The 24,510-nt window shown below is 40.4% G+C and overlaps 1 protein-coding gene and 1 long non-coding RNA gene across 6 annotated transcripts; one reads left to right on the forward strand and one right to left on the reverse strand.

Moving 5' to 3' along the window:
- Window positions 1–172: 172 nt before the first annotated feature.
- On the forward strand, window positions 173–9,320 carry OIP5 (Opa interacting protein 5). Of its 4 annotated transcripts, none has more exons than XM_041460187.1 (5): window positions 173–526; window positions 634–700; window positions 1,650–1,772; window positions 2,298–2,379; window positions 3,661–9,320. In XM_041460187.1, the coding sequence occupies exons 1-5, from the start codon at window positions 187–189 to the stop codon at window positions 3,733–3,735; spliced, it is 687 nt and encodes a 228-aa protein (XP_041316121.1). In that variant the 5' UTR covers window positions 173–186; the 3' UTR covers window positions 3,736–9,320. The 4 variants fall into 4 exon arrangements, with proteins under 4 accessions (XP_041316121.1, XP_041316123.1, XP_041316122.1 ...); XM_041460189.1 differs by having other exon boundaries at window positions 1,719–1,772; XM_041460188.1 differs by having other exon boundaries at window positions 173–502.
- LOC121349598 lies at window positions 1,755–24,501 on the reverse strand. Of its 2 annotated transcripts, XR_005954563.1 has the most exons (5): window positions 20,996–24,501; window positions 16,576–16,611; window positions 15,793–16,021; window positions 13,865–14,988; window positions 1,755–2,357 (listed from the first exon to the last, which is right to left on the reverse strand). It is a non-coding gene; the product is annotated as an uncharacterized LOC121349598 (long non-coding RNA). The 2 variants fall into 2 exon arrangements; XR_005954562.1 differs by lacking the exon at window positions 1,755–2,357 and having other exon boundaries at window positions 6,168–14,988.
- Window positions 24,502–24,510: the final 9 nt, after the last annotated feature.

Here is a 24,510-nt window from a genome sequence, read left to right on the forward strand (position 1 = left end):
TTATTTTCAAGTGCGATGAAGCGTTCCCGGCAGAGAAAGGCGCGCGCGGTGCGGCCCGCTACCCAATAGCCGCGGGCGGCGGCGATTGACGCGCCCGCTGACCAATGGTAATGCAGAGATGCGGGCCACGCTCCAATCGCGGTACTCGGGGGGCGGGCCCCGCGCCCGAACGCTTGGCGGGAGGAGATGGCGGTGCGGCAGCGGCTGCAAAAGCTGTTCCAGGAGCCGCAGCTCTCCGGGGCCATTGTGCTGGAGCGGGCGCCTGCCCCCGCCGCTACCGCCTGGGCCTCGCTGTCCGTGCCGCCGCCGCCGCCATCGCCGCCGTCGCCGCCGTCGTCTTCCTTGCCGCCGGCCGCGGAGCCAGCATCGCCGCCGCGGCGGCAGGGTCCGCTGCCGGAGGAGTGCGCCGTGTTCCACTGCCGTAGCTGCTGGACGGTGCTGGGGGACTCGCTGCAGCTGTGCGGGCAGGAGCCGTCGGAGCTCAGCATCCTCGTCTGCTTCAGTCAGTGCCTCGTCGGGCCGGCGGGTGCGGAGGAGGCGCCGCTGCCCCGCGCGGGGCTCGGGGCGGGCAGCGGCGGCCGGGCGGAGGGTGGGCCGGGAGCTCTCGGCTGCAGCGCGTCTCTTTCTCCTCAGAAGTCACCAGCGATGTGACCTGGGAGGACTCGCTGCTGATCGGCCTCGAGGGAGCTCTCCTGGGATGGTGCGTAGGTCCCGTAGTTCTGGCACCGGGCCTGCCGTGAGTGGCCGCCGCGGTAAATCGTGCGGGCAAAGCCGGGCGCGGGGGTTCTGACAGGCCTGGCAAGTTCCCAAGTGACTTCTGTGCCTGTTTCACACTTCGGATGGAGAAACCTTTTGTAGGGATGTAGTTTTCACTTGAAATCAAAGAGTTTTGCTGCTATAACCTCTGTAGGTGAAGAGAAGCGTTCGAGCAATGCAGTAGATAAGACAGAAAACAGCTTAACTTGTAGGTCCCTTTCTTCCCTTCCCTAAAAGGTCTCTTACTTAAAACATCTCAGGGTTTGGTTGGTTTGGTTTCGGGGGAGGGGTGGCTATTGGTTGGTTGGTTTTTTTTAATACTGAAAATAAAAAATTTGTGCTGCCCTATTGAGGAACTTACCGTTTGCAAGGTTAGCTAACTCAGTCTAACAGGAAGAATGTAAAATGTCATCTCGGGGCTTACAGAACCAGTAGCTGGTTTAAATAATTTTTAAAGGCTGTTTTACAAACTGTCAGGACTGGGAACTTTTTCAATATAAGATTGCTCTTTTTTTGACTTTTTTCCTTGCCCCTCTCTCTGCATGGGGTAATCATATATTTTATTAGAAAGAATTTACAACTGGTACATGCATTGTTTTATTACTTAAATAATGTTTGAGTAGAATACTCTAAACCACTCTGTGATAATAAGATGTGCATTTTCTTCCTTAATAGCTACTTCACTTATTAGAGAGATTACTTCTTTCACAACATGCCCAATTTCTTATGGTCATGTTGTTTTTGTACATATTACTTTTTGGAGGAGGAGGCGTTGCGTTGTTATGCCTTGGATTTTGCCCAATGGAACTGAAGATTTGATGCCCTCTGACAAAGATATAGCATCTGTGGTTTTGAAAGCTTCTGTTTAAAAACACTTCCCTTTCTCCTTTTAGTGCTTATTATTTATTATTGTGTCGGTCTTGTGGCTTGGCCGTGGGCTTCATTCTTTATTCTTCTGGCAGTGACCTGGCACATCTCCGGGACTTGTTCTGTTTCTTCAAGGACAGCATCATGTGGTGAGTGCACTGCATTCTTATGGCCACTGACTTCACAGGTGGCTGTAAGTTACTGTACAACTAGCCTACAGCTAACAAAAGTGGTTTGACTTTTCTCTGAGCACACTGGTGTGGGATTTTAATATTCTCGATGTCTAAATTGTGTTGACGTGAATCCCTTTGATTTGCCTTGCACCTCTTGAGTGTCCTTGTGTAAGGTAAGACTTCGTATTTAGTTGTGTGCAATGCTGAAATCTCTTCAGTTCCAGATTCATCTGGCTAATGTAAGGTTATCAAAGTCATTCCATGACAGGCTGAGGGCTTGACTACAGCAGCTGTAAATTACTTATAGCAGGTGATGAGAGGATCTTGATTCCAAAGTAAAACCATTGTTATGTTTTGAATATTTTCATAATTATTACTTTTGGCAACAACCTTGTATCTGCTTTAAAATCATCTTAAATCGTCTGTCTAAACAGTGCAACTATAGGTTTTTAAACTGTTTTTCTTGTGGTTTTTTTTTTCCTTTCCCCTTTTGTTTTCCAGTTACCTCTTAAAAAATCAAATGATTATAGAAGCTTCTAAGGTGAATTTTCCAGCTGTGACCTTAAAGGAAAACATGCAGAAAGTAAGATTTCCACAATAATGAAAAATACTTTTAAAATGCTGATAATTTTGGACATTAATTCAAAGACATTGACACAAATGTGGGATTTTTTAGTGCCTAAGATTGAAAAAAATGCTGCCTTATTTGACAATAACTGACTCAATTCATGAGACGTGAAGCATTTTCTAAGACCTCTAAGCTGCGGAACATACCCAGTTGTAGCTAAATTTTGGCAAGTTTGTTATCCTTTTTCTCTATACCTTGCAGAGAAAAAAAAACCCTGAAATCATTTATACAGACTTGGCCTAAGTATTACGACTTGTGATGTCATTGTTGAAGAATTTAAAAATATACCTTTTTTTATTTGAAAGGGATTTTTAAAGTTATATTTTTATGTCTGCATAAGCTCAAAACAGCATGATAGTAATTGTAGTTTCAGAGGGAACTCTAGGACCTCCCTCCTGTTTTGGTGTTCCAGTTGGATGTTCTATCTTTAACCTGACTAGTTATGTCAGTTAATTGCCTGTGCCTTAGCTCAAATAAATTATTGTGTGTAGGAGACAGCCAGCATATCCACTATTTATGTGATAATTTTTTCATTACTTTTTTTTGGGGTTGAATTTAGGTTTTAGTTTCTCTTGTAATGGGCCTTCTATATTTCTTAAGTTCAGTCTTCTTCCAAGTCATCTTCCAGTTTCTATAAGATCAGAGTGTTTTAACAGGTCCAGTGAGGCTAAAATACAAAAATCTTATCTAGATAAAACTTCTGAAGTTGAGACATGATTTAGTAATAATACATGACTGAAGTAAAAATATGACAGCACTTCATTGCAAACACAAATTATGTGACTGTAGAGAGTTTGCTTGTTGACCAGAACAAGCTCCAGCATCTGGCCTTTGCTTTTTGAGACATAATGTCCACATGTATTCCTAAGCTAATGAGGAAACAGGGTGTCCACATATTGTCAAAGAAGGTCTCTGACTGTGTGAAAACTTGAGTTAACTAGGAAAGTTCAGGTTCATCACAGTAAAACTGCAGCAACTCCATCTCCATCTTGCATCATGTCCCTGGAAGGGCTGATACAGGTAAACATTGATCCATCTCCAGTTTTTAATGAGCCCTCTGATCTGGGTGCTGGTTTTGTCAGTACTAAACATGCAGTATAGAGATCAAGCCCCTCTATATTTTCCCATCTTGAAAGTGAGCTGCTCTTTAGCCACTTAAAGTGGGGTGCAGGTCATTCAAAGATCCAGTGTTAGAAGATTTTTTGCTAATTTTAATACTCTTCTCTTTTTTCCTAGATGAAAGAAAAGCTTGTGGAGTTAAGTGGTCGTGTAGAATTATTGACTAGGAAGCTGGATAAAATAATTATGTAACAGAAGAATGGCAAAACTCTTCAACAGATCCTTACTGATGACTTACTATCAGGATGTGCAAGAGTTAATGCCAACCAATACCCATTTTCAAGAACTGCTGGAGTTGTTTCTGCATCTCTGCTGAGTTTGGTCATTACAAAGAAATAATGCACCAGACCAGGTGTGAGTATTGATCTGTCACTTTACTGTGTGTGGAAAGAACTGACGATGAAGTGCCTCCCTTCAGGAGGAGAATCTGACACACTGAAGTTAAGCTTGGAAGACTGAATAGCTCACCCATGCAGCATGTTACTCTCTGAGGCTCTGTAAATATAACTTTGGTTTTTCTAATGACTTCAAGGGGAAAACCAGCCTTTGAAATACTGAAGTCAGGTTTCTGGAGCTATGCAAAATATACTTAACAAGGTGATGCTATTCAAGAGCCACCATTACAAACTGAACATTCTTAAAAACCTGAAGCTCTTGTCCTGCCTTTTAATACAGACACATTGTTAATGGCAGCCTTGGTTTTAATGGCAGCTACATTTTGGTCAAGTGGCTCATTAGCTACATCTGATATGTGAGCCACTGCTAAATGGACTCCTGAATAGTTCTGAGATTTGCTTGTATGCCTTGCCTGCAAAAGCAGCAGACAAGCACGTCACAGATGCTGCAATGTTCTTAGAGCATGAGTCTGGATGGCACCATGGATGCAGAGCACAAGGTTTTGAATTTCAGGTAAAGGGCAACCCACGTGCCTTCCACGTCTGCTGAAGTGCAGCCCCAGGAACATGACTGAGTCAAATTTTGCCAGCTACGGCTGTGAGCAACTGAACATTTCTTTCTGGAATGTTAACTATGAAACCAAGGAACAGTCTTCTACACAATCGTGGAAGCACTGCTTTCCCGAAGTTATGATTGCCTGGCCAGTTAGGATGTTTCATTCAAAATACCTACTCATGGCTCATTGGCATCGCTCTCTGTTGAAAATTGGTTCTACTTATTTCCAAATATTTAGAAAATAATTTTACAGAAAAGAAAGCACTACTTACCCTTTTTTACTGGGACAGAATATCCCTAATTCTTGTTTTTGGAAGATTAAGGTCCCTTTTCCTCTCCCCTTTGCTGCCTAAAGGACTAATGTTTTTTCCAAAAGGGATAATAAATTTATGGAAAGTTAGTAGTTTGCTGTAGTAGTCTAGAGAGGATTCTATTTACTTGATCAGCTTAATTCCAGTGATGCAAATTGCATTCTCCTTCCATGTATATCACCAGCAGGTTGCAGACCTCGTTGCTGCTGCTGCCAGTTCTGTGTTTTGTCTTATTTGTAAAATAACTCTGCTTGGAGCAGAGGGGACAAAACTCACTGAGATAAGGCACCTCAGAGGTTTTAGGTGGGCAGCTGGTACTTAGGCTGCTACTAATGCTCACTGTGCTGCCTTCTGTTTGGGAGTTCTTATGGTCTCAGTTCATTGTCATAAGCACAACCATAGAGTATCAACAGTTGTTCTGCAAGGAGAGGAGGGACTCTCACAAATTCTAATACCACCTATGTAGTACTTCCTTAGTGCTTGTGTAATTGCATGAGTCTAAGAAATAGGATTGATAATGGGACTGTTTGCTTTTGCTCTTTCATTCTAGTTTCTGCATTGAGACTGTTTCTTGCTATTTTATGTCTGTATTATGAATAATGTAAAATTGTTTTGCTTCATTAGTACTGATCCCTAAAAGAAAAAGAAAGCTGTCAGTTACATTTTTGTATTATATTTAAAGTTGTGAAGAAAGAACTTCGTAAATAAAAGCTGAAACTCAGAAATTCCTATGGTCTAAATCACTGCCACTATTATGTGAGTCCTAGGCCTCCTTCTTTTCCTTTGATTATTTTGCAGAAAAAACCCATCACTTTATCTTGCTTGGATCCTCATTTGTTATGAAGCATTAAAGTATTGGTTCCACAAATTGTATTACATAGCATGGATTTAAATAAATAATGAGTATGTGCTGACGAATAGCAGGTAAATTTTTAAACTGCATTTCTGTAATCTTTGAAACTGGGAAGACCTCCACCAACCACAGAAGAAATTTTTTGGAAGTGCAGTCACCGAAACAATAAACAATACGTCCATAAAACAGTTTTCTGAGGGGCCTTGTTACTTTTAGGCAATGAATACAAGAAGCAGAGAATTGAAGGGATCAAAGTTATGCATCTTAGAATGAGTGGAATAACAATTTTTGTTTAGCTGCTGTTTAAGTCAGAAGCTCTGGTGCATGAAGTGCACAAGAGCTTGTGCATGCTGGGACAGGTGGCCCCAAAGCAGATATCCAGCATATATGAATTCAGCCTGAGTTGTTAAGTTTTGACAAAGCTACAGCAAGTAGACCTCAGAAGTGGAGTGGAATGTACAGTAATTTGGTTAATTTGTCTTCTGAACAGATGACACATCCAGTTTTAGTGCATTCTCAGCCTGTGCTGCTTTATTGCTAAAAAAGTTTGTATACAGGTGCAGAGTTTCCAGGTTCATTTTTAAACAGTTCCTCTTTACAGTGTCAAAAGAATAAAATCTTATCTTGAAATCCTCAAAGATGCATAGATATAAAAGCAAGCTGCCTTTTGGAGAAAATCAGAATTTGCAGGGAGACATTCTTTCACTGTTACCATGTAAAACGTGTGCAATGGGAGTACATAGTCTGTAGTCACACCAATAATTTCCTCCACTAATCCATGCAAGAATGCTATCAGAAGTTCAGTATAAGTATTCTTTAGCCTATTAAGTACTAAGGTAATTTTTAGGAATTTATACCTAATATTTTTCCTTTGCTGTTATATTTTTCAAAAGGAAAATAACTTCACTGATATTCTGAAGTAGCTTTTCCCCAAGTTATACTGAAGGGAAATACAAAGAATACAATGGCTTACTCATTACAATACTTAACAGACTTTAAAACCATGCATAGTGTTCTAAAGAATTAAAAGTTACCATGGTTAACCACTGGGCTAACTTTGCCTTAGAAATTTTCTTGTTTCTTGAAGAAGTTGGCTCAAAGACTTTCATTCAATCCAACTTTTGATACCATGGAATAGTTATCTTCTAATATTCATATCTTCATTTGGCAATCCTTACATATTTAAAAAGAGCATTCATAGGTAAAACCACACTTCCCATTCTAAACCCAAAACACAGTGCTTTATGAATGGTTGGCTACGAAGTATGAACAGGAGTTAACTTGACACACCTTTTCTTCCTCCAAGACACTTCTTTCTACTTAGAGAGGACTGAGCCTCTGTACATGGAGAAGTGTTCTGCACAAGTTAAGCCCACTTACAAAATTAAGCTAAGCTACAAGTATGGAATTCTGCAATTACAAGCCAGTATTCTATATGTTTAATTACAAGTTTAAACTTGGAAAAGTATTAGAGATGTAGGCTATGCCACATATTCTCTTATTTTCAAACTGCCAGCAGAAATTGACTGTATTATCCACTAAGAGACTTGAATTACAGAGAACACACTAAGAGTTTACAGAAAGATGGCACCCAAATTCCCTTTTATCTAGTAAGTGAAATAAAGAAAAAAAGACAATTGCAACCTCTGTTGCAGAAGATAAAGACCTTCAGTGATCAAATCTCATTTTCTGTTTTTAAAAATCTCTTTAAAGAACTTAAAAAATATACAAGGTTACCAGTATTTTCAGGTTCATTCCTGCAGATGCCATTATTGCTGGCTGGTACCAGTATGCTTCAGTACAGCTGCCTATGTGGCTAGAGTTACCTGAAAATACTGTCTCTTAAAAAGCTATTCAACACCTGAAAAATATGTACTGTGCTTATTAATTTCAGTATTCTCCAAATAATTTCTCTCACCACACTCAAGCTTATTACCTACTGTCTGGCAAATACTACACTCAATTTGAGTCTGTGGTTCCTGTTACTCATTTGTCAGCTTGGGTTTTGGGGTGATTTTTTTGTGGGTTTGATTTTTTTCCTTCCCACCAGTCGCTCCCCTGCACCATGTAAGAAACTCTGCACCCTTTTCCTTGCTACAGCTGCAGCAGGTGAGAAACCTCATCTCGCCTCTAAACATGCTTAGTTCATGCCCTGCTGTTTACATGCTCAGGACAGTGATATGAACCAGACTAGAGGTTATAAAGGCGAGTTCTGCTGATTCCGGTTCCCGATTTACAGTTTTGGTGCCATGCTTCTGTCCCTATCTATACATTCTGCCCCCTTCTCTACAGAGGCAGCACATTCTCTAAAAAAACCCAAAATCAAAGCAGGAAGTTCAAGCTATTGGTATATTAATTCCTATTGCTTCATTATGTATAAATGCATATCTCAATTTACTGGTAATAACTACATTACACTAGACATTTTGAATCATGCATAATTAGAATACTAGCTCTAAGATTTGGTTTGTGGGCCTGTGCCGCTTTCCTTCAGTTTCTCCATGCAGTTCTTCATGCCTAAGGCATTACAAACTACCTGCCTTTTATTTGACCTGCAAACACACTCATTTGGAGGGGAAGTGGAGAGAAGCAGACAGGATTTACATAGGACACACTGAACAGAAAGTTACCTTCTGTCTTTAACTTTAGATGGGGTAAAAGTCTTGCAAGTTTGTCTGTATTATAACCCGGTACATAGGCTCAGAGACAGAAATATGCTCTGCTGACATCATGAACACTGACACTTTCTCTAAAATGCAGGAGGAAGTGTAGAGATTGAAAGGGAACAGACATCAGAAACCATGGTTAGTGCTCTGCACTGTTGAACAAGACACCCTGATTCAACTGTTGGCTTTTGTGCGCCAGTCAAAGTGCTACAGGGGCAAAATGCTGGATCGTTCCATGAAAGAAATCCAATGGAATCTAACTTGAATTGTCATTTTGAAGCTCTGTACCTGATCAGCAAGCAGGAATATTAGTTTTGGAGGAAGACCAGCCAGTTTCCTAAGGATGCAAGAAGCACTAATTTCTAAGATTTGTTATACATCAAAAATAGTTCTATCTTCAATATTTTTTCCTTTTCTGCCCCCCAAAAAGCCAGACTGCCAGTTCCTGACAATGTAATCCTCATGTGAAGTGTCAGTATCCTCAAGCTCAGTACAATTTCTTCCGACTTACTATCAAGAAGTCTTTGCAAGACTTTATTTTTTCTATAAATTTGACAAATACCCTCAGTTTCAGAAGGTACAATTCCCAACACAAGTACTGGCTAGACCTTCTGCAGCAGCACTACTGGATATACAAACAGAACATATTTGTATCATCTGCGTTTAGTACTGCTAAAGGAGGCATGTCCATACTGGTCATTATACCTTTTGATATACCACACTCAAGAGTGGTAGCACCTGACACTTCCACTTCAGTTTAGAAGCTGTTAAAGCAAGGAGGTTGAAGCAAAAGTCATGCCATAGTACAAGAGCTGAAAGGCAAAGGGATTTCTTTTCTTGCTGTGAATAGTAATTCCTAGTCAGCAACCCACAGAATTCAGATCCTTACTAAAAGCCTGAACTGGGAAATATATGTAGATAGCTTGCCTGGCTACATCAGTCTTTATTTCCTCCCCTCTGTTCTGAGTGGATATACCCTTGAAGAATTCTGTTCAGCCACAAAGTTCATACTTCTGAAGCATGAATATGACTTTGTTTTCATTATAATTTCATTATTATGTAAATGTACTTGCTGATCACAGATTTCATAATTTATCTAATGCAATCAGAGAGCAATCAAATGAAGGTCCCCTATGGCCAGCTTCCAATTTTATCAAAAAATCAACAGTTGGAATTTAAGCTGATTATAATCTTTCAGATCAATTAGTTTTCATAAGCATATTACATATTAGCCAACACTTAATTTAGACAGTCTCATGCTTATCCTGTTACTTTATACTGCAAAAATGCTCACAGCCCTCACAGTTCCACTGTCCGTTTATGAAGAACCAAAGTGCTTCACCCCCATGCTTTAAAAACACAAGAAGCTTCCATTAAGCTGAAAGCTTAACAGACTAAATTACTTCAGCTTTGCAGAAGAAATGCAGCCAGACTGATCTGATTCTGTTCAGAATACACTACTATATGTTGGGGCTCACTGTGTCCATTGATGAGGTATCTACACTGAAAAGTGTCAACTAGGAACAGTTTAGAACTCCTGTGGCTCTTTTATGCAACCCTTTGATGGCAAATAATTTTTTGGATGCAGATCTACAGGTGAAGATCAATAACCCTTTGTGTTACCAGAGGCTTCACAGTACTTTCCTCTGCAAAACTTCAGGCATCAACTGAAATCAATTGTGGTCTGAAACAGTGTTTAGCAAAGCTGAAATTATTTTCTGCTGTAGCATCTTTAGACTTCTACAGTTGTGCGTGGCATGCACAAATGTTTTGAGGGTCAAGTGCTCTCTAATGTTTTGAGGTTTTTTTTATTTAAAGACTACCTCAGATTGGTCTTGATAAAGAAAGAAAACAAAAATCACTTCCCACCACAAAAACTTCTCACTTTAGAATCAGGTTCTCTTCACAGTACAGTATTTGGAAAAGTTTAGTTTCTCAGAGAAATACAGCAAGTACTAGGCTACAGAGAAAGAAAAACTTCAGCTATCCTTTCAAAGAGAACTGTCTGCCCTTCCCCCAGCACTCACTGACAGTGCTTCAGACTTGTGGCAAAGCTAATTTTTCTTTTCTTTTTTTAATATATATATATCAAGTTCATTAACTTAGTATTCAAGTGCCAAATTCCCTCCAATGAGAGGAACATAAGAAGAATTCACCTTTCTTCTCAGGAAGACTCTTCACACAACTCCCTGCAGCACAGAGCGCCACAAACTTATTTGGTTATTACCCACTTACTCTACTGTACAGTCTTGCTAATGCAAGTTATTTACTATCACATGCAAAACAGTTATTGCTACTAAAGTTCTATTTTCTTATTAAATCATCTTATGGCTTTGTTTGCATCAGGGATTCTTCCCCCTACATACTGTGCTATTTTGCATTCCAGTTTCAGAGGTATTTTTCAATTGATTCTCCCAAGCACTAAACTACTTTATTCAATGGTACAGCTATGTCCATTTAGAATTGAACCTGACTCTTAGCACAGGTCCCCCAGAGCTCTGCTGTAAATGGCCCACCTGTCCAATTTTCTCAGAAATTTATTAGATGCAGAGGGTTGTTTGGTTGGTTTTGTTGGGGTTTTTTTTCCCTGTTACATACATTAACTCTGCCTGGATTACTGTCATTGCACGGAAGTACATGCTTCTTGATTAATTACTTTAAAGATATATCGTACCAAAATTACAAAACCAAGCTACCCATTCCCTCCCTCCCCCTAATGGCCATTTACAGGCAGGTCTCAGGAAAAAAAGATGCAGTATCCTCTCTAAGCTGAAAGAGAGAAATGGGTGAAGAGCAGCACTGGCATCAAATAAAAGACTTATTCCTAGGAAATCAGAGGATGCCATCCACAGAGCAATGCACATCTCAAGAATCATACCAGTCTCCTATTCGACCAGTCCAAGCTGTCCATTGAGTGCTAAATCAATTTTACTTCCCTGGTCTAAACTTTCCTTCTGAAAAAAGCAGAGGGAGAGACAGAAATCATTAAAATTGAGCTTAGAGCTGGAAAGCAAAACTGGAAGTTACCTAAAACAGAAGATACTGAATTCTCAATAATACAGGGGTGGGGAATCTCTGATCCATTGGCTAGAGACAGCCTGCTGCACAGATACAGCCTGCAACATCCTTTTCCAACAGCCTTTGACCTTAACGTATTCTCTCTTATTAAGATGTATGTAAATGCAGGATCCACCAAAGTTATTTTAAGATTCAATAGGATTTCAGCCAAAAAAGGTTCCCCATTCCTGCAGTAATGGAGGAAAGTCTTCTATGCATAATGAGCACATCACATTTTGCAACTATTAACTTATCACACAATGAGGATAATGTTTTGCTAGCTATAACAATCATAGAGTCAGAGGTGAAAAAAAGACAAGATTACTTAACAGACTTTGTAAATTATCTGAAGGTAAGAGATGTGTACACAATGCACACAAACTCCTTAGCATATTCATACTTTTGTGAGTATATCACAGGATGGGTAATGGATGGTTCAATAAAACTGAAAATGGAAGAAAACAACAAAGCTTTAAAAGAAAAGAATCACGCCGATAGGGATGAGAATTATGGATACTTGCATACTCTAGCTTACTACTGCAGTTGGACAGACAGACAAATATCAAAAAGTCAACTATGATTCTATGAAGCCCATTAAGTGAATGAGTTCCATTTCTAAGGATAGCATTGCCATTGTCAAAGGGAGGATACTGCATGTTTAGACCATGTTTGTGACATTCCTATTGTATCCTTTCTAGTGTTAATTACATTATCATCACTGTTTACTAATAAATTTGTCACTCAGAAATTGTAAAAATACTACTAGGCTCATGCACTGGTCCTAACATGGCACTACAGTTTGCTACAAAGCACTAATGCTTATGGAACTATACACATCTCAAAATGGAAGACATTGGTGATTTTGTTGTTTTCAAACAACTTGTAACATCATTTTGTCCACAAGTATTAAAATATATATATGTATATATATATATATGAGCTATTGCACATGCCCCTTGTTTTTGTAATCTTTCACATGGGAAGATTTCCAACCAACACAAAGAAAAAGCGGAGCAAGGAAGAGTGAGTCAGATGAAGCAGCATTTCCAAACACAGCAGCTCTTTAAAGGTGCTGGCCAGGAAGGTACACCAAAGGGGGTCTTCTGGGCATGCACTATTGGAGTATTACTTCTGTGAAAGCCGCAGATCCTTTATCTAATAAAATCCTGATGTTCTAAAATTAAACTCAAAAACTAATGCTGCTACACTGTCATGAATAGGAGTTAGGAAAAAAATCAGTCATTCTACTTTTTTGTTACAATGCCAGGTTACAAAATAATGAGTTTAAGGAGCTTAGATTATCAGCTCTCTAGTCAGGCAAATTTGCAATTTTCGTACATGTCCACAGAAAACAAAAATACCTTCTGGTCTTGTCATCAAGCTGTGCAAGAAACAATTGCTATCTCTAACATCAGAGGGGTAAGTATGGGCAGAAGGAAGAAAATTCCCAGATCTAAAATCAGACATTTCTTATACCACATACTTCCCAACCACTGTAATCCTACGATATTGACAGTATTTTCCATCACTTAGAGATGGATCCTGCTTCTACAGACATCTCCATTAAATCCTATTGACTTCAACATAAGGAGGCCCTAAAACAAAGTGCGCTTTTTTAGCTGCCTCCAATGCCAGAAAGTTCAGACCATATTCAGCAAAGTCAGGCCAAGCTGGTGGTTGCCTCATCAAGCTCAATGTTAACTCTTATCACACAGCTCACCACAATGTTACACACCATTTTAGAGCACCTCTCTGCTCATTAAAGTTGGCATTACTTGATATGCAGCGCCCTGCCCACCACTCTTTAAGCTTACGTGTCTGCTCTTTGCTTCATGGAAACACAAAACGGGTAAAGCTGTCATTAAATCCTATTGTTACAAAACAAGTCTAAACACAGACATTACTTGGACAATTAGGATCAACATCAACACTTGTCCTCACTCTACTATGGAACTTGGTCCCATAAAATGTCACCACATTTTTGATACTAGAATGCTGCCCTGGCAATCAATCACCAAGATTTAAGAAGGATTTCAATTGTTTGCTTTTTCAGCTACTTTCACGCTGTCTGGCTCTCTCCAGCAGTTTTCTAAAAGGAAAAATAGAACAAGAAATCTAGAACACTTCCCCAACCATTTTAGTATCTCCCATACTTTAAGCTAGCAAGCCACATTTCTAAATCACAAGCTTGGAATAAGGTGCACTAAAAAGAGTTTCAGTTTTGAGGTGGAATATAATACATATCCCAGTTCTGGTAGTTTTTTGCCAAAAATCTTACTTGTTATAGATAATCCCATAGTAGGGAGCACGTAAACAATATATGCTCCCATCCCAGAATGACAGAAAAAATCCTATATAATCACAAATTACATAGACAAAGAATCTTGTGTAAACATGAGAACAACCAGATTGTGCCTTAGTTTGGGAAGGAATAAGAAGAGCCAGAAAAAGGACTGAACTAGGTATTTCTGCTCTCAACTCACCCCTCTTACGTGGCTAACATTCCATTTTCTTGGGCCTATTTCTACCTAGATGGAGGAAACATACAGGTCCTCTCAGGCATCAAAGAATCAAAAAATGAGATTTCATCAGCAGTAGGAAAAGCTGAAATTGTGTTGAGGAAGCCAGGTAGAGAAACTGCAACTTTACAGCTCTGGTCTCTTCAATCCCATCAGAAGTTAATTTCTATAATAAAGAAAGATGTTCTGCCCATCTCTTCTACTGTAGAATGGTCTTGTTCCTTTTGATGCTAAGGATTCATTAAAAGCCTGAGGAAGGTAATGATATAATGCAAATCTAGTCATTATCCTGTTACCCCAGAGGCCTTCAAAGCTTCTTTTTTCTTTGCTAAAAATGAAATGATGCAGAGTAATTTCTTCTTCAGGTGAAAGCTCTTCATATCCTGCACTTACAGAGGTCCACACATGCAAATACACATTTTGATCACAGCCTGGGACACACAGTATGGACAAGGTGATTCTGTATTTGTTCTTGTGCATTAGCTGCGTTATGTGAGTTCACACCTATCTACAAAGTCAGGCCTGGGACCTGGACTGGAAAATACCTGTATGAGATGCCCCTAGTTGTTTGGTAAGCTTCTTCCTCATGTCAGAGCAGAAAACATTCTGGTTTTCCTGCTGCAACTTTTCATATATATCAGGTCAGTCTGACACAGCAATGCATGTAGACGCTTTGTCTGCTAGGAATTCCAATTTGACACAGCAAAGTACTTAACCTTCCTAAAATTAAGAAGGAAATACCAGTGAAAAACACCAGCTTCCGCTTGCATCTGATTACAAAGTATTTTTCATTTTAAAACGGAATGCAGAAAGCTGAATGAAGAGCTGGCACAGAAGACATTTTTTTAGGAAAACAAATGTTGATTTCTGTTACTCTGCTTCTGAGTTTTGATAAAACAGTGGGCTGCTTCTGTGGGAGAAGTCATCTGGTGAATCAAATGTTTGGTGAGATGATTCAAACAGAAGTGGACAGACCTTTGTTCATTCAGCTCCATGGAAATGAAGGACGGGTTTTGCTTGCTAGAAGAGAAACATCCACATTTCATAGCCTTTGAGCAAGTAAGAAGACCACCTTCTTAGGAAAGGATCTGGAATTCCAAATTAAAAAAACAGGGAAGGTAGTTTAGGAATCAGAATAAAATACAATCAACGTTAAAATGCCCACCAGTTCACTACTTTAAAAGCCTGACTCTAATGGATAAAATCTGGTTTCACAAACTGCAATAGTCCCTTGGTCTGTAAGATCCTGTATCTAACTTTAGATGTCCACAAGCTGGCTAAGGAAACATTTCAGAAATGCTGAACTGTACACTTACTCAGAAGCGATGCAGCTAAAAATACACCACTGTTAATTAGCTGTGGGGCTTCAGCGTGTCTCCAACACAGAGATGACAATGACGAGGCAGCAGCAGAGTGCACATGGCACAGAGTGTATGTGCTCTGCTCTAGCAGGTCACAGCTCAAAGAGACATCATAAACTACCACTCAGCTAATTATGAAACTGTCAGTGCTGGAGAGGAAAAGAGCACTTACAACAGGTTTAGGATCACACACATTAGCTTCGTACTTTTACTCATTTCTCCCCACTTATCCACAGCATAGACAAATTTCAATAACTCATCTTTTCAGATCTCCTGGCCTTCCATCAGTGATACTCACCTGGTACTACCTAGTTACAGCAGCTGTTAATATGTTACTGATATTTTTGCATTAAGCTGGGTGCACTGCTGCATCGCTATTGCCAGAATGTTTATTACCATTCTCTTGTGCTAAAGTATGAGATCCAAAATAGAGCAAAAAAAGGAAAAAAAAAATCGTTCTCATATACAAGAACGTGAGAACAACTAACCTCTTCCTCTCTTTTCCCTGTCTGTATTTCTTATTTTAATTACCTCTTAACCATTCCGTCGATCAAGTCCAGAAATAATCTTCCAGTGACAATTTTCAGCTCCTACATTAGAAGCAGTGAGTAGACCGTGAAAATGGAAATATAGTACATGTCACTATCGATATCTCTCTTGAGTCACTCAAATATTTCAGCTGATCATTGTTGACCATCGACACTCAGACTGTTGGGAAAGTCTTATTCTTATGAAGATGCGGAAAAACAGACCTGGAGAGCTGCAATTAAACATGCCAAAAGTTTGTGACAGAGCTGAGAACAGAATACAGCCCATTGCTGCACACCTTAACTACCACAGTATCTTTATTTCATTCACTGGGAAAAAATAAATCAAAACTACAGAAGATTATTGTAATCTTAGAAATTCTGAATGTATTTTTTTTTCTATTTTTACATTTCTATAATTTACATTTGGTTATTTTATCATCCTTCCAATCCTATCACTTAACAAATAACACTTTGAACATAACTATTCCAAGTTAATACAATTTGTCTTAGCAGAGCAAATGACATCACAGGACAGGGATTTTATAACTTTCAAGGCATTTATTCTTGTTAGAATATATAATAGTCAAATCAATATTTCTTTAAGGTAAAGCCCAAGCTGAAATCTGACACTGTGGCAACATTCCAGTTCTCTGAAAGCACACTACAAAAAATTAAAATCTCAATTATGGATTTCTTAGGTCAGGGAAAAGGGAACTAAATCAGCTGACAAACTTGGTTTAGTACCTTACATTTAGTACCTAAATAACCTCCCAATTGTACTCACCATTATTTTTGATCATTCCACATCCTCTTCAATGAGCTTAGAAAGAAAGAGATGAATAAACAAAATTAAATTTGCATCTAGGAAGCAGCTCAGATCATACATGATTATCTGCACAAGGCACAAAAGATTAGCTGTACCTTCTATGAACCAGGTAACATTTTTAGGCTTCCTACATAAAACATGCTGATGTTATTTTTCAAATTATCAGATATACCCCCTCTTTTAGTTTAAATCAAGAGAACTGGACCCAAGTGTGGAAAAGCCAGGACACACAAACTTTAAATAATTGGAGGCACACATTTAAGTTTCATGGGACCTGAGATGGACACATATTCAGTCTCCACTAAGGCAAGAAACTCTTTCACGTTAATAACAAACTGCTGTAGTGAGGATGCTCAGCTGACAACCTAACTGGAAGAATATCAGACTGCCATAAGCAGAACTATCTCATCACACAGAACCTAAATAATTCAAAATTCCTCAGCAAAGTATTATTACCTTCCATACTCCTGTACAACACAGCATTTCTAAAAGCACCATGCACCTGGACCTTCAGGAAATCCCCAGCCATCAGACAATCCCTATTTCAGGGTAGTTACTTCCTTCCCATGTTGTCAGTTCTGACCCTTCCTACTCAAATTTTCCCTCAAGAACCCGCCAACCATTATGTGATTTTGAGACATTAAGGAACTAACAGCAAATGCTTCACAAAAGAATTAACTTAAAAAGGAACAGTTACCAGGATTGGTAATTAATTGGTAATAATCCCAAACTGCCTTGTCATAATAGAAACCAATTCAATATTTGAAAAGCTAGGTCTTCTTTCACTAAGACTACGAATTAACTAAACTAAACACTAAAATGTGTTTAAAACATTAAACACTAAAGTAAGTCTTATTAAAAAAGAATGCAGCTGGTGACATTTAAAGCAACTCAAGCAAAGGAATGGTTCATCCAACACTGAAATTCAGTTAGCTTTAACCTACTTTTTTATTTTTAACAAGTTCACTGACTTTGAATGCCCCAGTTTTTAACTACTCTGCTTGATACACCCTCTAGCTGACTTTCATCAATTACATGAGCAGAGTTCACAGTAGTCCAAGAGAACTTGCAAATAAAACTGGATATATACCAACGTTATTGAAAATGAGCAGGCACTGAGACAGATGGTGACACTATGAACTCTTCAGATAAAAGCTAGTGGACATTACAAAGAAAAAAATGCCATTTTTCTTGTTTCATACTGCACTGAACGTACAATCAATTGATGTGGAGCAAGAAATAACTGTGACAGCTCAACACTGCCTACGTGACTCCTTCTTTGTTAAAAATTCAGAATGTATTATTTTCATTAAGTCTTGACCTATTGCCCATTAATTTTTTTCGCTCTACCATAACTAGAGATTGGATTCCATGAACTTTAAATCTCACATTCAGATAGGTGCCCGTATCGAAGAAGTTCAGTAACTTCAAGAATTCCAAAGCCAAAAAGAGGTGAAGGAGTATCTCACAAATAAATTTACCAGCAAAACTGCAATATTTGTCTTCTCATATAAATTAACATATTCTGTTACCAATCCACCAGTATGGCAAAATAAAACCCACAAAAGTCAGTGTTCTGACATAATCAGAATGGAATTGGAGCGGAATGGAATAATCTCCACTGGAATTGGAGACTATATTAATATAAGAGAATACAGCTATGCAACCAACCTTCACTCCACCCTCCATGCTCTGTTTTAAGGTACAACAAAAACTGAGATCCATCATATCTGGCTTTCCAAAACACTATCTTTGACTCTTACACAGACACAAATCCTCCAGGAAATGAGCAGAACCAAAAGGACTCAGAAGACGAATCCTCATCTCTTGCCTGGAGCCTGAGAAGAATGAGGAAGTAAGGAAGGAAATATCTAGAAACAGGTTAATATAGAAAGACCAAAACACAAAAAATTTGAAGTACAGTGTAGACCGATGGAGATATGGAAAGCAAAATTAGTCCTACACAAATACACTATGGTTTTCCCTATGGCTTAAAAACTGTCAAATTTAACCTGGAAAGTGGACAACTACAAACACTTAAATTACAAACACAAATACAACAGAAAGTAGCTTACAGTCCTGTAAAAAATTAGCTGATTTAATGCTCTTTTTGCTTTCTAGGCAACTTTGAACTAGGCATCTAAAACCAAACTATGAGGCAAAAGTGAGAACTTGTAAAAGAAAGTCTAAGATTGGTGTGACTGGAGAAAGGAGTGCCGGGGTGTGCAGGCACCAAATGTAACACTGAGCAGGAACTGGGCTCTAAGGGGCTTACCTTAGCAGCACCCAGGTGAGCAGCTCGCATTCCCTGCCACTTCAGAAGACACCCAGATCTGGAAACAACACTGATAACCCACAGAGTCGGGACAATGCAGAGACACAGGGCAATGTCCCCTCCAAAAGGGTACACAAAGGCACATCTGAAGCCTAGAATGGTTGCCAGCCTAGGAAGAGGCCAGGAGACAGTAAGGACCTGATGTCCCCTGCCAACACAGACTGCCAGTCTGTTGGATCCATAGCATGCTGCTATGGTGCTTGGCTGCTGTAGAGACACATACACACTCCACCTTAATTTTTCGTTTCACTGTGTATTTTTAAATAAAACCCCTTTCCTCTTTTAACAGGTTTCCAATGCACCTCCACTTCATTGTTGGTACAATATGTTAACAGTACTTCGTACCACAGCAGAGAAAACAGGGAAAACTGCTTAAAGATGAGCTTTCAATTCTGTGATACACACTCTGTAGGAATATGCTATAGAATACTGTTCAGGCAAAGAAACAACCCTTCTTCCACACTCTATTTTACAAAAATCCTCTTTTTTTAAATCCCCTGAAGACTGTGAAGGTTTTGCATCTCGCACTCACATAAACTCTGGCATGTCAGGACTGGTTTCAAACACTGCTCCTTTTTTAGTTTTTAAGAATGAACACGGGGAAGTGTTCAAGTGATATTCCAGACTCTTCTTTATATATAGTATGCCAAAGACAAATCTCCTAGCATATTTTAAAAGTTCATGCACAGACATATAGAAGTAGGAATATTCATCAGTAGCAGCATACTGTGTCTTAATGTTACGTTGGTCCTAACGCTATTACTGTTACTACAAGAGTAATGTTGCACACGAAAATCAGCAAAATGTTCCCTAAGAAATTTTTCTCCTAAGCAGCTACTGCTTTCAGGACTAATTATAAGACATGCTTATATTTGAGTTATTTCACCAGTTACAAAGAACTACCTCATTATTAGGTCATGTGTGCAAACACACCATGTCTCCACAAAATCTAAAGCTATGCTTCTCATTTAACCACTTGAACTTATTTCTTTTACCTGACTTGCAGATTGAAAATGCAGTCACAATTCTAGGACGAACTCGAGATTTTAAGAACTGCTATCAAATATAGAACACAAGGAATCTCATGCCAGTGACACTAATTATTTTCCTTTCAGTAAGAACTGTTGATCCTCCCTTTTTTTTTTCCCTTCAAATTTAAACTAAGTATCATTCTCTAGCACAAAATACCACGGACAATTTTGAAGAATTCAGGGCATACCTGGCCTGCATGCTACTAACTTGGAAAGAAGACAGTTTAACAATAAACTTCACGTGTTTCATGGTGTCTTAAATTCTTTTTACCTTATTATCAACATGAATTTATAAAGCTAAATCAAATTCCATAATCTCTCCACTTTCCATAGAACTTATTTTGCAGGGCAGATTTTTGTACCTTCTGGTTTTGTCAAACAACTAGGAAGCCATCCCTTTTGCGCACTCCTGTGTCAGCACTACAGACATCATAAAAGGATACAACCATTCAGATTAGCAGAATTCATCCAGCCCACACATCGCATGAATAAGAACGGTAACAGCAGCGTAGCAGTATTCGGCGCTATGCTCGTAGCCAGACATGCGAAGCCTCATTTCAGATGACACATTTGGCTTTCCCTCCCGCAGGTCGCTGCCGGCCGCAGCTGTGCGCAGTGGGCTGCGGGGTATCGCCGTGCAGGGAGCAGGCTCTCCCGCTCGGCCATCTGCTGCAGCCCGGAGCTGCAGGACGCCCGCGTCCCCAGCGCCGAAGTTGCTCAGACTTTTCAGGGCGGCGAGCGGGTAGCACCGGCCCGGTTCCGGCTGCCGTCCGTCCCCACACGGACACCGGCCCGCTCCTCGCTCGGGGCCGGCGCGGCGAGGGCGGCCAGCCGCTCCCACTGCTCCGGCCCGGCGCCGCGGGAACGAGCCCGAGCCCGAGCCCGAGCCCGGGCCCAGCCCAATCACGGGGCAGGACGGGGAGGCGGGTGCGCGGGCGCTCGGTCCCAGCCCGATCAGGGATCCGGCACCAGGCTCCGGCCTGGACGCGGCCGCTGCTCCCTCCGCACTCACCTGAGCGCGGCCGAAGCCGCGGGGCCGCGGCCGGCCCGGCCACTCCGCCTCCTCCGCCCCTCACTCCGCCATCTTCCCCTCCTTCCCCCGGCCTCCCGGCGGGGGCTCGCTGCGCCCGGGCCCGCCCACTCGACCGCGAGCCTATTGGGTGCCGTGCCCGTGCATCAGCCCTCCGGTATTGGCGGCGATTGGCCAGCGGCGCCGTCCATCAGGGGACTGGCCTCCCGCCTCCAAGGCGGCCCGCTCGGATTGGCCCCGGGCAGGGCACAGCGAAGGGATTGGCTCGGGCGGCGCGAGCGGGACTGGCCCGGGGCGAGTCCTGCGGTGACCTCCACGGGGATTTAAAGGGGCCGCTCCGCAAGGGCGGCCGGGCTGAGCACCCGCCCGCACAGCCGGCCGGGGAGGGTCCCGGTCCGGCGGCCCTACAGCACCTGCTGAGCTCACCGAGCATCGTGGTTGCTCCCAAAGGCGGCCTTCAGTCCTTCTGCCTTCAGTCATTCGGCCGGGTTTCTGTCATCTGCCTTTTTTTTTTTTTTAATAATTTTTTTTTAGCAGCGGTAATTTTGCACTTCTAGCTGATGGGTGGATGCATTGAAGAGTGTGAAGAGGAGTACGTACCCATTCAGAAAACTGTCGAGAAACACCCCCGTCTCACCATGATTCATCCCAGATTGCTACAAACTATTTCACTCCAAATCTTTACACGTGTGTTCAAACATTTAATACAACGCTTTTCTGCCGCGTCACGTTTTAGAGCAGCCTGCAATGAACCGCTTTTGCTAACTCCAGTATTATACCCACATTCTATTTACAACCAAAGCTCCAGATTCAAAGAAGCAAAAGCAGGTTTTTATGTTCCATTGTACAGTTACAGAACATAATTTTTACCCCTGCTCTTCATGAGTCAAATCCTGTATTTGGATTCTTTTCTTTTCCTATTTGTTGCCAAGCTAAGGGGCCTACAGGTTTCAGTACTGATTTAGATATCAAACCTATTTCTGCTTTCTTCACAATACTCTGGTAACCTCTTGCACCCACACATTTCGGCAGTCAAGCCTCCAGCCAGTCTCAACATCAACTCATGGCTGCAGATTTGAAGAGACTATCCCTCAGAAGACTGGAGAATGGCTCATCTCTATTTAAAATCCTGTCCCTTGTACTACTTTTTCAACAGACAAAGATGAAATATTAAGCAGCTCCATCTCTGAGCTGCCATCATGTTCACCTTCAAGATGACCTTTCTCAAGACAAAATACTTTTATAAGCAACCAGGTATGGTAAAAATACTACTTTAGTGGAAATCTGCTTGTATCTGTACAGCTTAGTTAAATTTAACAAATTTAAGATCTCAGTCTCTAAAACACCACTTTCTGTCCACCACCTTTTAAACTGCATGTTATATATACAGTTTTCAGAATATTGAGTAAGATATTTATTTGCATGCGATTTATTCTGCTAATGGCAAAGTTAGATTCTGATAGTTGAGAATCTTTTTTTTTATTGTAGGAAGGTTGGTTGTTCTTTGATCGATTGTGTTATGAGGTTTTTTTTTTTTGCAGTACATCTGTTAGACCATTTGTGTTCACCTTCAAGCGCATTAGCAAAAATATCTGAGGTGGGAGCTTGTAGGAACAAATGTCACAAACGAGCCTTTGTGTCCTCTTCTGCAGCTCATGTTTTGCCAGCAGAATAAAGGATTATCAATCTCTGAAAATAAATAACACTCTATCAGTTATAGGAAACTGATCTGTAAAACCTGCTAGCACCATTCTTTTACTGGTATTTAGCTTTATCCAGTAATTAAAGGATAGTTGGTTGCCCTACAGGAAGAGCTGGGGGATGGTTTGGTTTTGGTTTTTGTTTATACAGTGAAGGTTTATTTATGGATTGATAAATACAACATCCAGTCTCACCGGGACAGTAAGGCACAACTGTAGGTTACAACTATAGCATCAGAAGACAGCAACACCTACCTCTAGGCAAATCACAAAGCCTACAAGCAATTTTTACTTTTCATTAGCACTGTTACATTCCCATTTTACAGGAGGCAGTTATAAAAGTATAATGTTTCTTTCTCATACAGAGTAGAGCTTTTTCATTTACATTTCCTTCCAGAACTGTGCTGCACTCTGCAAAACTATGAAGTGCAACATTTTACTTTTGAATTCCTTTATTTATAACAAATCAAAAATCCTTCAGAGACTTGCGTGTTATCTTTCAACGAAAGTGATGACTGAAGAAACTGAGAAAAAAGGAAATGCACATTTAACAGTAGTTTTGAGACCGGGAAGTATTTATAGAAATGTTAACACACGACAGAGAAGCAGTTATAACACCGATTCTTCAATAAACAAGCTCCCAGGATTTTTTGGTTTTATTGGAAGTATCTCCCAGATTGTGGAATGCTCCAGCTGAACTACACAAGATCATATGTCAATCTAGCCACAGAAAATAGTTACTATTGAACCTTTGAGGATACCGATCTCTTGAATTTATCAGCATTACATTAATCGTATTAATCATCTTACACTTGGCAAAGAGATTTTTATAGAAATACATTCTGAAAAATCTGGGATAATATGATCTTTCCCAAATTGTATTCTTATGCCAGAGCTTTCTTAAATACAGCTACCACCCTCAACACAAATATAACAGACCAGGACTTTCATACTGGAAAATATAAATAATTACTCATTATGCAGGCCACTAGAATTGGGAAAAAGCCCTATGAAATCAGTTTCACGATTTCGTGTTTCATGACACTGTTACCAGGGAGCAAAACAGAACTACAAATCCAGATTTTAGCATGACTGGTTTTCTTGCATTTTGTACACTGGTAAACAAATTTACACTTTCAGAAGCAAAACCACCCTGAGGAAGGGAGGGATCTTAGATGAAAACAATCTGGAGAAGACACTTCATAGTCCACCGGCTGTCAAGCCTGCAAGCTATGCAAAGGAAAGAAACAAGTTTCTGCCTCTGCTGCTAGAACAGTTCAAGTGACATAGTGCAGATTTCCTATTCCTTTTGAGAATACCACAGCCTGTCCCCACCACAGATTCTACTATTGTCCCTGTGAATTCATACCACAGCCTGTCCCCACCATAGATTCTACTATTGTCCCTGTGAATTCATCCCACAAAGAACAAAATCTATTCACAGTACTTTAAAGTACTCTTAGCTATCATCATGCATTTGTGCTAGTTGTACAAGAAGCCATAGAAGTTGAGAAGTTCTCAAGTAAAAGGCAGACTTAGAAGCACTGAAGAAACAAGTCTGCATGTAAAGAGCCAAATGGGAAAGGGGCAACAATATTTTTTTTTAAAAAGGCAGCTGTAATGTGGCAAAAGTGAATAATTACCAATGCACCTAGTATTTGAGTAGATGCTTGTCTCTGAAACATTTCAGAGGGCACTTCTGTGGCATATTCCTGTTTTTCCATTCTCAGATTCAGAGCTCAGAAGAATCAGTTTGTAGATTAAACAGTAGTGTTTAAGGAGAGATATTTTTACCGA

This window comes from Pyrgilauda ruficollis, unplaced genomic scaffold, assembly GCF_017590135.1.
Source record: "Pyrgilauda ruficollis isolate IOZ18807 unplaced genomic scaffold, ASM1759013v1 scaffold14, whole genome shotgun sequence".
Taxonomy (NCBI): Eukaryota; Metazoa; Chordata; class Aves; order Passeriformes; family Passeridae; genus Pyrgilauda; species Pyrgilauda ruficollis.